Source organism: Festucalex cinctus, chromosome 15 (assembly GCF_051991245.1).
Source record: "Festucalex cinctus isolate MCC-2025b chromosome 15, RoL_Fcin_1.0, whole genome shotgun sequence".
Classification (NCBI taxonomy): Eukaryota; Metazoa; Chordata; class Actinopteri; order Syngnathiformes; family Syngnathidae; genus Festucalex; species Festucalex cinctus.
The window spans coordinates 4,167,501-4,181,130 of record NC_135425.1 but is presented as its reverse complement, the minus strand read 5'-3'; the positions used below and the strand labels follow the sequence as shown (position 1 = coordinate 4,181,130).

Below are 13,630 nucleotides of genomic sequence, written 5' to 3'. Positions count from 1 at the left end.
TGTGGACAGTTTTTTTTTTTCTACACAGGGAGGGGCTAAATATTTGTTTCTGAAAATAGCTGTACACGTGTGGACTAGGCCTAATAAAAGTCAGGTATGTGTGTGAGATCTCTGCTGAACCTCACCAACCGCTGGGGTTCCATCGAACCCAGGTTAAAACCACTGTCCATGAACAAGCATAGGAGTGGCGTGCCTTACTCACCATGTGGCGAACATCCCAAGACATCAAAGCGAAGGCCCTATAATTTTTTCATCCCATGTGGCAACAAGTGGACGTACTGTGCAGACGTGCGTGTCCAGCAGTTGAATTGTCCAGACGGGAAACTAAAAACAGACAATCTCCACGTTTGCATGAAATGACAACAAGGTTGGATTCGAGTCCCGTTGACGGGTCGCCCGGTCACCTTCCCGACTGTGGTTGGTCCAGGTTTTCCCGTCAGTACTAAGCTGCAGCGCAACGTTGAACTTTTCATTGTCATCACACCCCTTGGTCGCTATCCCCATCACCTTTGTTATGCGACCAAGGTCCACCTGGATCCAGCTGCCAGCAGCTGCAGGAGGGTGACATTGGACTGCTCAGAACACCAAACTGCCGGCGTGCAAGGCGGCGGAGATAGTCGAGAATTTTCTACGTGCCAGTTGACGGCATCCAGCAGCTTTGCTTGCTCAGACGAGCTTTCATGGGACTGGAGTCGCTGCTAGAGGAGGAGGCTGAGAATTGTGCGTCTTTGATGGTCTCACCATCCATGTGACTGCCAAGACAGGATACTAAGGACAGCAAAGAAGTTAGAAGGGACGATTAAGCTCTTATTCGCCCACCCGACCTCCCTCAATTGGATTTTTTTGACATTTCAATTGGACAACTGAAGATAACGAAATGTGAAGTCCACCTTTATCTTCGCACGTGTAGAAGATCAGGTGGTATTTGGAGATACTCGGGCAGGGGTCCACATTCATTTGGTCTGCCAAACACTTCTTACACTTGTCACACTTTTCCCTGTAGTGCTTGAGGGCGCCTTGCACCGTGCATGTCTCTGAAAGGCACAACACACTGTAAGTTCCCGTTGGAAGTGTTGCCAGTTACGGAGTAAATATCCCTCCATTTTTTTTTTTTTTTTTTTTTAAACAGTGGTGAAGTTACCATTATTACACAATAGATTAATTTGCAGTTGCACATGTCATAGGCATTCATTCACACACTTTATACACTGACTGATAATATAAAACAAATCACCGAAAGGATCTCCTCCAAAGCTGGAGATGTCATAGGAACTGACTGAAACTCAATCTTGAAGAAATTATGTTTTAAGTGGAGCACCCAAATCCCTGTCCCAGTGTCACAAGCGTTTTATTCAGATACCATCATCAGTTTTATGTTATATATACTATGCTATATATACCAGGGGTGTCAAACTCATATTAGCTCAGGGGCCGCATGGAGGAAAATATATTACCAAGTGGGCCGGATCGGTAAAATAATGGTATATAACTTTTGCCATCAATTATACGCAAATCTTTGCTATTGGTGGGCTAGCCCTAAATTACGGAGCTCAACTGTAATCAGACTATTCCAAAAAATAACATGAATGCAAATGTAACGAGGAAACACTTTGCCTGTATGCAAAGCATTGTGCATGAAATGCATTGTGTGGCAAGGTTAACGCATTCACTCATTTTCCTGGATGTTGACTGATTTTGCAAGGCCCACAGAATATTGTGTTCTATTGCTATAAAAACATGGTGGAACCTACCAAAAGAAAGATTCAAGTCTCTTCTTTCATCAGGAAAAAAAGGATATTTCTATCTGTTTCCGTTTTGCAGCAGTTAGCATTAGAATATAGCTAAGTTTTATCCCGATTCACAAAACTGTGGGGGGAATCAACTTGTTGCCGAGGTAGATCTCTTATATTCTGTTGCCACCTGCTGGCTGTTTTTGTAATAACAACCATTGCTTCAACATTTCTCTTAAGTTCAGAGGCAACATCAAAAAGCCTTATGTATGCTCTATCGTAAAAAACAAAAAAACTTATAAATATGTCCTTGGAACACTGTTAATATTTAAAATAGAACATATTTATACGTTTTTGAGAGCAAATGAGTTAATGTTACAAGTATGTTAATTCTTGTCATATTGTGTTACCAGTAATTAATTTGTGTCGTATTTAACATGTTTATGTCAGTCTATGATTTAATAAATAAATAAACAAACCGTAACTTTAAGTTGTGTGTAAAACAATGAAATCCAGGACGATTCCCCGTACAAGTTGCATTGCTCATCTGAGGACTGCTTGTGAAATTATAAATTTATATGTTTTGATTGTGGACAGCTGGTTAATTGGTCCGACATTACAAATTATTTTTTACTTTAGAAAATCATCTCACGGGCCTGGTTAAACCCCTTTGCGGGTCTGATCCAGCCCGCGGGCCGTATGTTTGACACCCATGGTATATACTCTGCCACCCATCTTACTTCTAGCGCTTAATATAAGAACCGGAAGGTGAGCGAAGCAATGACTATGTATTTTACCGGTCTATTGCTACCATACACTGTAGGTTTGCCATAAGAATCTGACAAAACGGGTCAACCGTCACCAAGTGCAGTCGAATGTGACAAATGTTGGAAGCAGTGTGAGTTGGCGGAGAATACAAATGGTGGCTGGCCCGCTCCCTCGACCCACTGGCAGGCTCTGTGTAAATCGGCAGCCATTTGGTAACGTGGTGTTATCAAACACAAATTGGCGAGAAGGTCATCAGACTCAATGCCATCACTTGTAGATTCTTGTCTTACTGAGTGATCCTGCCTCCAAAGGACAGACGTCGTGACGCCTCCGTCCGTAGAAGGCCGACTGGATGCGGATGACGTTATCGACAGGACAATGAAGGAGGGCGGTCTGACGCTGGCAGGCCTCTTCCTCCCTGTAGTCTGCAGTAAGAGCACCATTCCGTCATTTTTGTCTTGCATCTTTCCAAGTCACAACGCAATGAGACTTACTTTCATGATGCTTAGGAGGCACCAACTTCTTCTTTTCTACAAGTGGAAACCCAATGACGGATGACAACATGCCATGAGAATGGGTGGGGCTCACATCTTACCTCTTTTCTTGCAGATGTAGCCCCTCTTGGTGTCACACCTGTCAACTTTCCAGTGGCCGTTGCTGGCAGGGAAGTAAAGAAAATTTCCATCGGCGTAGATGGCGATGTCATCTGCAAGGAGACGACAGATCCTGATCCCGTTTCTCTGCACAGTGGTCAACAAACATCAGCCAGCTTGGAGACCGACCTGCATTCATGTGCAGGTAACTCAACGGCGATTTGTCGCTCTACTTGCTGCTGTCCTTGTTGATGGGGATACGGGCGCCCAACCAGTGACACAACGTGGATAGGTAGGACTCAGACGCAGGATGAAGGTAGGCCACCAAGGCAACAGATTTATTGGTTGACAGCAGCTGTCTCCTCTCAACCAGAGAGGAGAAAGGGGAATCAAAAAGTGGAGAACAAAAAACGCTCCACTGGGGAGGAAAAACCAGGCACAAGGTACAGGGGACAACTAAAGGCGCTCCACTAGGGAGGAAAACAGGCTCAAGGCACAGGGGGAAACTAAGGACGCTCCGCTGGGGAGGAAAAGGCACAAAAACAAGGCAAAAAGGCAAGGTAAGGTAACGGACTCGAGGACTCGAGGACTCGAGGACTCGAGGACTCGAGGACTCGAGGACTCGAGGACTCGAGGACTCGAGGACTGTGGAACGCTTCCATGCACAAACATGACACTTCGGCAACGGAGGGGAGAAGGCTGATGGCTTTTATTGCGTGAGTTGATTGGTGGCAGGTGGCGATAATCATGGGCGCGGACCGGTAATTAGCGGGCAGCAGGAAGGGCAAGTGACCTGAGGTGAGAGGGGAATTAGGATTTCAAAATAAAACAGGAAACATGACTACAAAAATAAAAGCATGAACCGCCACGCCGGTGGCGGCGTGACAACCAGAGGGAAGTCCCTGTCGGCAGGCCTGCACCGAAACCTTTGCAACAAAGTTCAACATGCATTAAGATTTGAAGCTGAATCAAACTACCATTTTTGGCATTGGGCTGAAATAAAATTAAACCTGAAAAAATATGGCCGAAATAGATGTTGGGTCGCAAAAAAAAAAAAAAATGCTGCAAGCAAGCATTGTGGATCCACCTTGCTGCTCGCTGGTGTTTCACCATGTGAGTAACACCGCACACCGGAGGAGAGGGGTGTAGGGTCATTAGTCTAAACATGACATTCTGATTAATATTACATTTGTGGAATATGAGTAATAAAGCAAAATCCAGCCATAGCCCATGACGGAAGATGACATTGAAGTTCTCAGGCAATCACAGGCCAATCACAGCTCACCTGTTTTCTGAAGCTGAGCTGTGATTGTTCGTTGCCTAAGCAACGGTGATGTCATTTTCACTCGACAGCAAGTGGCAAAATGGCCGACCCCTGAGATGGATCAAATCGGCTGAATTTTGCTGCTCAACTCATATTCCACTAACGCAAAGAATTTGTTTTTGGTGGGGGTTGACTTCCCCTTTAATAAAGGAAAAACACATCCAGAAAAATCCAGGTAACAGGAAATCCAATCAATTAAAGTTTATTTTTCTGTCTTGACTGAGAGGCTTCAATTTGAAGGGTTGTCTTTGGTCCGAGGCTAGTTGTGCAGCAGGGTGGCTAAGTCAAAGTGTTCATAATTAATGGGTAGCTCTCATTTATTTAATTGGAAGATTAACCTTTACTGCCAAAAATGTTTAATGACGTATGCTAAAACATCATTAATCGACGTTTACTACGTTTTTTTCCCCCCCTCAATTGGAAGTGCAACATCTTGTGCAGAGCTGCTTTGTGAATGACACCCACTAAATCACCCACTTATCTGTTGAGGTGAAAGATCTGGCTATTTCAGATCATTCCTGTATGTTTTTTGAATTACAAACAATCCCAGAAGTTCAAACAACTACTGTCTCTTTTACATACAAGGTACATAAATGAGAATACAAGCAACATGTTTTTGGAATTAATGGCTGCATCACCAACTGGAAATGCAGAGACCGTTGATGAATTTCTGGATGAATTCACCTAAAAAATCTCGAATATTTTGGATGCTGTTGCTCCTATTAAAACTAAGACAATTTCATCCTGAACTAAAACACCTTGGAGGTGTGCTACCAACATAATGACTTTGAAATCTAAATGCAGAAAAGCAGAGCGAAAGTGGAGAAAAACTAAACTCCAAGTTCATTTTGACCTGTACAGACAATGTCTTTGTCATTTTAACCAAGAGTTAGTACTAGCTAGACAACAACACTTTTCTGAAATTATTAGTAGGAACCTCAACAATACACGCAGTCTATTTGCCGTGGTTGACAAACTCACAAATCCCCCAAATCAAACAGCGCCAGAACTCCTCTCAACAGATAAATGCAATGAATTTGCCTGCTACTTTAGTGAAAAAGTACAAGCCATCAGGTCAAACATTGTTACAAACCAGCAAAATAACAAAATGATGCAGCACTTAAAATCACCTAGGAATAATTTAATTACCATGACAGAATTTGACTCAGTGGATCAAAATACTGTAGTAGACTTGGTTCAACAATTGAAACCTTCCACCAGCTGTCTTGACTCAATACCATCTGGCTTTTTCAAAACCATTGTGAAATCTGTTCAGATCGATTTACAACAAATAATTAATTGCTCACTTCAATCAGGTGAGCTTCCTAAATCTCTGAAAGTAGCTGCCGTCAAGCCCATTCTAAAAAAGAGAACACTGGATGTCTCCCTGCTAGCAAATTATAGACCAATCGCAAACCTTCCCTTCATAACTAAAATAGTTGAAAAAGTGGTTTTTAATCAACTCAGCAATTTCTTGAGCTTAAACGGACTTTTGGATAAATTCCAGTCAGGTTTCCGACCTCATCACAGTACAGAAACAGCTCTGATTAAAGTACTGAATGATATAAGATTGAGCACTGATGCAGGGAAGGTATCGGCGCTCGTCTTGTTGGACCACAGTGCAGCATTTGACACGATTGATCATAATATACTGTTAGACAGGCTGGAAACTTGGGTGGGATTAAATGGAACAGTCCTTAAATGGTTCAGGTCCTATTTGGAGGAAAGGAGTTACTTTGTGACTATTGGAAATTTTGAATCTGATCGAAAGGCCATGACATGTGGGGTTCCTCAAGGGTCAGTCCTTGGACCCCTGTTGTTCGGTCTGTATATGTTACCTTTGGGTCAAATGCTTCAGAACGCCGATGTTGACTATCATAGTTATGCAGATGACACAGAACTGTATTCATCAATGTCCCCAAATGACAGCAGTTCTATTAACGTATTGTGTCATTCTCTAGAGCAAATTAACAACTGGATGAACCAAAGTTTCCTTCAGCTGAACGAAAACAAAATGGAGCTCATTGTTTTCGGCAATAAAGAAAGAGGATTGCTGTTAAAAAAAAACAGCTTGAGTCACTGTCTTTCGAAACTAAAGACCAAGTTCGAAATCTTGGGGTACTAATAGACTCAGACCTGACCTTCAGCAATCATATTAAATTCATCACTAAAACAGCCTTTTACCAGCTGAAAAACATATCCAGTGAGGACTGCATGCTTCAAGCAGACCAAGAGAAGCTTATCCATGCTTTTATCTCCAGCAGACTAGATTACTGTAACGGTCTTCTGACTGGACTCTCTCAAAAGAACATGAGACAATTGCAGCTCATTCAGAACGCTGCAGCTCGAGTTCTGACCAAAACAAAGAGATCAGAACATATTACTCCAGTACTTAAGGATTTACACTGTCTCAGAGTCAGCTGTAGAATCGATTTTAAAGTTTTGCTACTCGTCTATAAATCACTAAATGGTTTGGGTCCTGAATATATCCAAGAAATGCTGATTGAGTACAAACCCAGCAGGGCTCTGAGATCGACAGACTTGGGCCAACTAGTGGAACCCAGAGTTAGAACCAAACATGATGAAGCTGCATTTAGCTATTATGCTGCACACAGATGGAATAGGCTACCAACAGAAGTGAAGTCAGCCCCGAGTGTAAATGCTTTTAAATCCAGGTTAAAATCTTTGCTTTTTTTCTTATACCTTTGATTAGGGACTTTTAAACAGCTTTAATTAAGTGTTTTTTATTATTATTATTATTATTTTAAACTTCCTTATGTTAAATATTTTAAAGTTTGTTGAATAATGTTTTAAGATTGTTATTGTATGTTCTTTTTAGTAAAAAGTATTTTTTACTAAAAAGTATTTTTGTAACCTATTTTCATTTATTTTCTTCTTCTGAATGTTAACTACTGTTTCTTGATGCTTATGTGTTGTCTTTCCTTGTGTAAAGCACATTGAGTTAATGAGTTGCCTTGTGTATGAAATGTGCTATACAAAGAAACTTGCCTTGCTTTGCCTAAATATGGCCAGCAGATGGAGCTTGTGTCAGTCACTGTCGTGCAGAAAATGTATCTTTCACAAAAAGCTTGTTTTTGCCTTGTTTCTATTTACATTTAGGGTGATGAATCAGAAGTCAAAGCAAATTTTACCTTCAAATGTTATTTTATTGCCAAAAACTTGCGAGTCAAATGCTGAGAATGCAAACTTCAAATGATGGTCGAGAATATGTGAGAAAAATGTTGCCAAAATGGGTGCTTACAAGTTTGAAGATATCTATGATGCTAATCGACACATCTTAAACATGTTCCTACAGTCAAATTATTTTCAGTCTGAGGGACGCCATCATTTTTAGTTCAGGCCTGTTTCATAATTTTTTACAAAAAAATATGTATTTATTTTTTTTAATTTTGCTTGTATGTTTAAAATAATAATAATAATAATAAATTTTTCTTTCTTTCTTTCTTTCTTTCTTTCTTTCTTTCTTTCTTTCTTTCTTTCTTTCTTTCTTTCTGTCTTTCTTTCACGCAGGTTTACCAACAGTTTTGCTAAGTTCTCGATAGTGTACTTAGCATTTTCAGAATTTATGATGTTGATGAAGCATTACCGAACACTACATCTTTTTCGAACGCCAAGCTGCCGCCATCTCCTGGCCAGAATGTGAAATCCTTACGACGACAACACGCGGCAATCCAAAACAAAAATACAGCCATTTTTTTCGATTTGTACCTCGTGGCAGGTGCTGTATTCTATTTACGTTTTTGAAATAAAAAAATGATAATCAAATTGTTATTGGGATTTTCCTCGCTCGTTCCAGTTAACCATAAGAGAAAATATGTAAATCTTTTTTTTTATTTCTATTTTTTATTATTCCTATTTTAAAACGAAAATGAAATAATCCATTCATCTATTTTCTGCACCGCTTACTTCTCACAAGGGTCGCGGGGGTGCTGGAGCCTATCCCAGCAGCCTTCGGGCAGTAGGCGGGGTACACTCTGAACTTGTTGCCAGCCAATCCAGGAATGAAATAATGAGTCGTTTTATTTTTAATATCTGTTTTCAAACGAATTCAAACGAATGCTCCAAAGAAACACGGACCCTCGCCCCTTAGTGAAAACTCTGCGTTCAGGAGAGGGATAATATTGTTCATATTGTTCATCATTAGGGGTTTCTGAAATACAAGCTTTGGCAGTCTTTTTTTTCCCTGCTATTTATTTGAATCCATGTTTTCAACATGCTGACTTAATCTTGTCTTCCAATGTGGCTTAATTTGTAATTTTCTAAACCACTGTGTTGTAGTTTTTTTTTGTTTTTTTTTCAAAAAGGAGGAAAAGAACGGTACGGACAATCATCTAGTCACGCGATTTTCTACTTAGAATTTTGGAAGTTGTAGTTTCTGGCACCAGAACATTGCATATTACGGTATTGTCTACATGACTGCCGTTAACTTCAACACCCACAATTCATTGCGGGACACCATGTGTTCGTTTAGTCCTCTATAAGGTGTCAGAAATATTTGCATCTGTTGTAATTATTTGCAAGTATATGTGTTGCAGACTAAAAGATGGAGTCCCGAATCAAGTAAGTATTTGTTGACCCATTATTAGCATATCTAGTTCTGTCAGCTTTTTTGCAGTGAGGAATTGCTGAAATTACGCACAGCTAATGGGCCTTACACTCAGTCGCGCTCTCAAAATGAACTAAAAAAACAAAAACAAAATTGGTCGTCATTGTATTTGGGGGGGCTTAGTTCGACGACTGAAGCGCTCATTTGATTCGGGAAACTATTAGCTACCATACTGTCAATAACATCCGCAATACGGTACGACGTTGTGAGAGTGGGCAACGACAAGTTGATGGGGGATCAGTAGATTTGTTTATACTGTAGTAGCGCTCGAGACTGCTATACTTATCTATATTGCCATACTTGGACAGACACAGCAAGTAATATAGCTACATGTGAAAATGTACAGCGCCGTTAAAAAGTCTGTGGCCCCTTCCTGATTTCAGTTTTTCGCGTATTTATCACTCGCAAAGTTGTCATTTCATCAAAACAATTTTAAAATCACACGAAGACAACCCGAGGATACATAACATGCAGTTTGTAAATGGTGTTTTTTAAATTATCATTTGGGGGTAGGGCTGCTCGATTATGGAAAAAATAATAATCACGATTATTGTGGTAATAATTGAAATCACGATTATTCAAAACGATTATTTATGTTTTTGTTCAAAGCAAGAAAATGTTTAAACATTTGAAAATATTAAGACGAATAAAAAAAATATGTAAGCTCATATTGGACCAAACCGACTTTGTAATAATAAATTATTATTTATGTTGGTAAAAATTTGAAGTTGGGGTGCAGCGTGTGCAATATGACTTGTGGGGTGCAATCTAGTTTTGACAGGGGTGGTTGGTGAAATAACTTGTGTGGGCGTGCCTCAAAACAACTCAATATTAATATTATTAGGGTTGCAGCTGTCAAATATTTTGGTATTCGGATATCCTGCTGAAAATTCTAGCGAATAATCGGGTATTTGGATAGAAATAAAAACCTACCTGTATAGTATATAGCCTACTTTTTGGTTAAACAAATATAAATACAGAAGACAAAAAACACATTTGCATGTAATTAACAACCAACTGCTTTTCATTTTTGGATAGCTAATCAACAAGCTTGTCAGCAAACTATTTTCCTCTGAAACAGTGAGATTTTAGACAAATCTCTTCCCATAGATTTTATTCAATGGAACTAAAGTGACATCAGACCCACAATAGCAATTTTTGTCAGCTAAGTAAATATCACATTTGAGTAACCCTGGTTTGTTAATAAGTGATCAGTAGGGACGGCAAATTAGTCAGGCTGTCAGCATCAAAGAGGACATTTTTTTTTTTTTTTAATTAAGTGTTCCCTCGCTGTAACGCGGTTCACTTTTCATGGCTTTGCTGTTTTGAAGATTTTTTTTTTTTTTTACACAGTAATATACTCATTCTGTAACAATTATGAAAGTTTGAACATTGAGAATGTTTAAACAAGAGAGAATTTGCATGGTTTATTGATCATGTCTGTGTAACTAATTGATAAAAAATATCACTAAAAACTCAACTTCAAACTTCTTTTTGACTATTTATTTAGTACCATGCTTTTAAACCACTAAGCAGCAGGTCATCCCTTTAGCTGTGGGTGAGTTATGAAAAATCTCCCTGTCTACTTTCACACCACAATCTATGGTACACTTCTGTAGGACTAGTGATGCTTGACAGGTTGTGCCGTTCATTGTTTCATTTTGACATATGGAATAGTCTTAAAAATTAACATTCAGTAAGGTTTCATAATTTTATAAAACACAGGAAGATATAAATGTGTATGTACAACACTACATACAGTACATTGGCCAGCACGTATGTACACTGCACCAGCGAGCGTGTTTTGACTGTCTAGTTGTCATTTATCAAATCTACTCTGTAGTTACTCACTTCTACTTGGTGGCGAACTTTTCCTCTCCCCGGCTCACCGCACTGGTGTTGCTGTTTTTCGCCGGCCAATCCTGTCACCGTAGTTGTTGTGTCTTCACTTCTGCCATGCATGACACGCGCAGCGAGCAGTGTTGTTTTTTTGTTTTTTTTTGCGTGTTTCAGACCTTAACGAGCCACTTGCAAGTTAATTGTTTGATTGACGGTAATGTGCTAAGACGACGCTCCCTCCGAAAGCGAATGCTCGGCACACTATAGTGGAAAAGGGGTGGCGGGGGGCGGCTTGTCGTTGTTGAACGTGTCAATAAAGACTCGGTTCCCATCGTTCACATTGAAGAGCCATTCAAATGACTTGATTCGTTCATCATTAATCAACTCAATGCGGATGAAAAGGCGAACAAACTAGCGTCCGGTTTAGGGGTGTGAATTGCCTAGTACCTGACGATTCGATTTGTATCACGATTCACAGGTCACGATTCGATTCGATACCGATTAATCCCGATACGAATTTATAAGCCGATTTTTGTGATTTTTTTTCATTCATATTTAGAAAATACTAATCAGTAAGCTTGTAGAGTGTAAGATTTATATGAAAATGTATTATTTATTTATCTGAAATTTCAGTCTTATAGAGGTTGTAATCTGTTTCATGTTTGAACAGCATTAAAATAAAATATTAAGGCTAAATGTTCCGTTCATATAACATTCTTCCATGCTCAAGGTGTGAATCCTAAAAAAAAAAAAAAAATCGATTCTGCCGATTATTGAATCGATTCGAGAATCGCGCAATGTAGTATCGCGATATATCGCCAAATAGATTTTTTTTAACACCCCTAGTCCGGTTTAAGGTTACACATGACGGCTAACACTGCGGTTAGCTCGCTGTAAGCCCCTATGAGATGCTTCCGGTAACAATTTCAAAATAAAACTGTATACTACTAGGTAAAGGAAGTTTTATTTTGAAATTTGGTTTCTCACAGCCCCGTGTACTGTCATGCATTCTGCTGTTAGCTTGATTACGACTATCTCAGCGGCTATCCGAGACAGAAATGTTGTTTCAGCTCTACTATTATTAATCGTTTTTGTACGATTATGCCTATTTGTAATTGAATTTTGTTTAATTGCAGAGCCCTATTTGGGGTTAATGAAAACTTATCTGACTCTATGAGAAAGTAATTGTCCCCTGAACCTAACTTACCCTTCCAGACGACGTCACTGCTTAGCTTCCACTGCGCCTCCCGGAGGGCAAACATCCTATAACAAATGAATGTAGAGAACTTAATTTTCGGTGAGCGTTTTCGTTTAAAAGATGGGAAATATGTCAAGTGTCTCAAAAAACGTCCCGAGTAGGACACTAATGCGACTCATTGCAACCAGCCATTTGGAGCCGCAAGCTACAAAAAATTGACTTTGTTGGAAGGCAAAGTGGAAGCTATCTTAGCTTGCTAGCTGCGAACAAACAGATCGCACGTTTACAAGACATTTCTCAGCAGAGATCAAGCCCGAGTTAAAATGTTAATTGTGATAATTGTGTTAAGCCGTTAACTTTTTGCTCAAAATTACTTGAATACTTTTGCAAAAAAAGTATGAATGATTGTTTCACTAAAGGTAATATGGGACATTCATCACTAGGGCTGGGAATCTTTCACTGTCTCACAATTTGATTCTATTATGATTTTTGGGTCTATGATTCGATTCAGAATCGATTTTCGATGTATGTGTGTGTGTGTGTGTGTATATGTATGTATATATATATATATATATATGTGTGTGTATATATATATATATATATATATATGTGTATATATATATGTGTGTATATATATATGTGTGTATATATATTAAGGGTGTCACGATTTCGATTTTTTATCGAAATCGATCGAAATTACGTCACGATTTCGAGCATCGAAATAGAAGAGAGGACACACGATTCGATGCCCCCCCCCCCCCGCGCCCGCCGCCACCGCCGCCACCGCCACCTCCCAGGAAAGCAAATGAGACGCAGCCATTCAGCTACTAGCTAACGGCACTTGTTAGCTGACTTCTCCTGCAGTCATGATGGCAAGCGCGGACAGACACAGCAATGGTGCTTCAAGCCGCTCCCGCTTCTCTCGTCACCAGTTTGGAAACATTTTGCGTTCCCGGTGAGTTATGTCGACAACGTTCACGTTGTCGATAAAAAGACCACAGTTGCAAGATATGCTATGTGCGCGTACTGTACTCGGCCACGGTGTTACGCCCGGCTCGTCAAGGGGAAGGGAAGTAACACAATAACAGAAAATATAGAGTAGATAAACACGGGTCGACTTTAACATCTGAGTAGTTTTAATTGAAATTTCAGGCAGGGGTTTGACAAGGGAGTGAAAGTGGAAGGTGAACAAATAATAACCGCATTTGACAGAACTGACAGAACGGAGGAGAAACAACAATAACCAATAGGGGTATAATACACGGATACACAATAGCGTCGCGCTGGCACAGTCGTCCAATCGGAGTGTCGCGCTGGCACAGTCGTCCAATCGGAGTGTCGCGCTGGCACAGTCCTCCAATCAGAGTGTCGCGCTGGCGCATTCAAACTGAAGTACCATTATACGGGCACCAGCCGACACAAACACACACATACATACTAGGGGAGCGGAGCCGGCGGCGGGCCCGAGCCGCCAGCCGTAACAACGGGAAACACGACAAACATGACGGGACATTTACGCAGGCATCACAAAGATTTAGATTTATCAAATTC

General features: G+C 40.3%; 2 protein-coding genes across 7 annotated transcripts in view; both read left to right on the top strand.

Moving 5' to 3' along the window:
• The first annotated feature begins 2,442 nt into the window (after window positions 1–2,442).
• LOC144002756 (uncharacterized) lies at window positions 2,443–8,032 on the top strand. The gene is made up of 4 exons (XM_077498245.1): window positions 2,443–2,498; window positions 2,810–2,928; window positions 3,108–3,296; window positions 7,947–8,032. Exons 1-4 carry the CDS (start codon window positions 2,443–2,445, stop codon window positions 7,976–7,978), a joined length of 396 nt encoding a protein of 131 aa, XP_077354371.1. The 3' UTR covers window positions 7,979–8,032.
• Window positions 8,033–8,850: 818 nt separating this feature from the next.
• dennd1a (DENN/MADD domain containing 1A) overlaps window positions 8,851–13,630 on the top strand; it is a 348,715-nt gene continuing 343,935 nt past the window's right edge. For 4 of the 6 annotated variants that reach the window (XM_077498538.1, XM_077498537.1, XM_077498536.1 and 1 more), the window contains exon 1: window positions 8,851–8,996. In XM_077498538.1, the coding sequence (XP_077354664.1) occupies window positions 8,980–8,996 (17 nt within the window). In that variant the 5' untranslated portion in view covers window positions 8,851–8,979. The remainder of the gene's footprint in view (window positions 8,997–13,630) is intronic. The other 2 variants (XM_077498541.1, XM_077498539.1) reach the window with 1 other exon arrangement.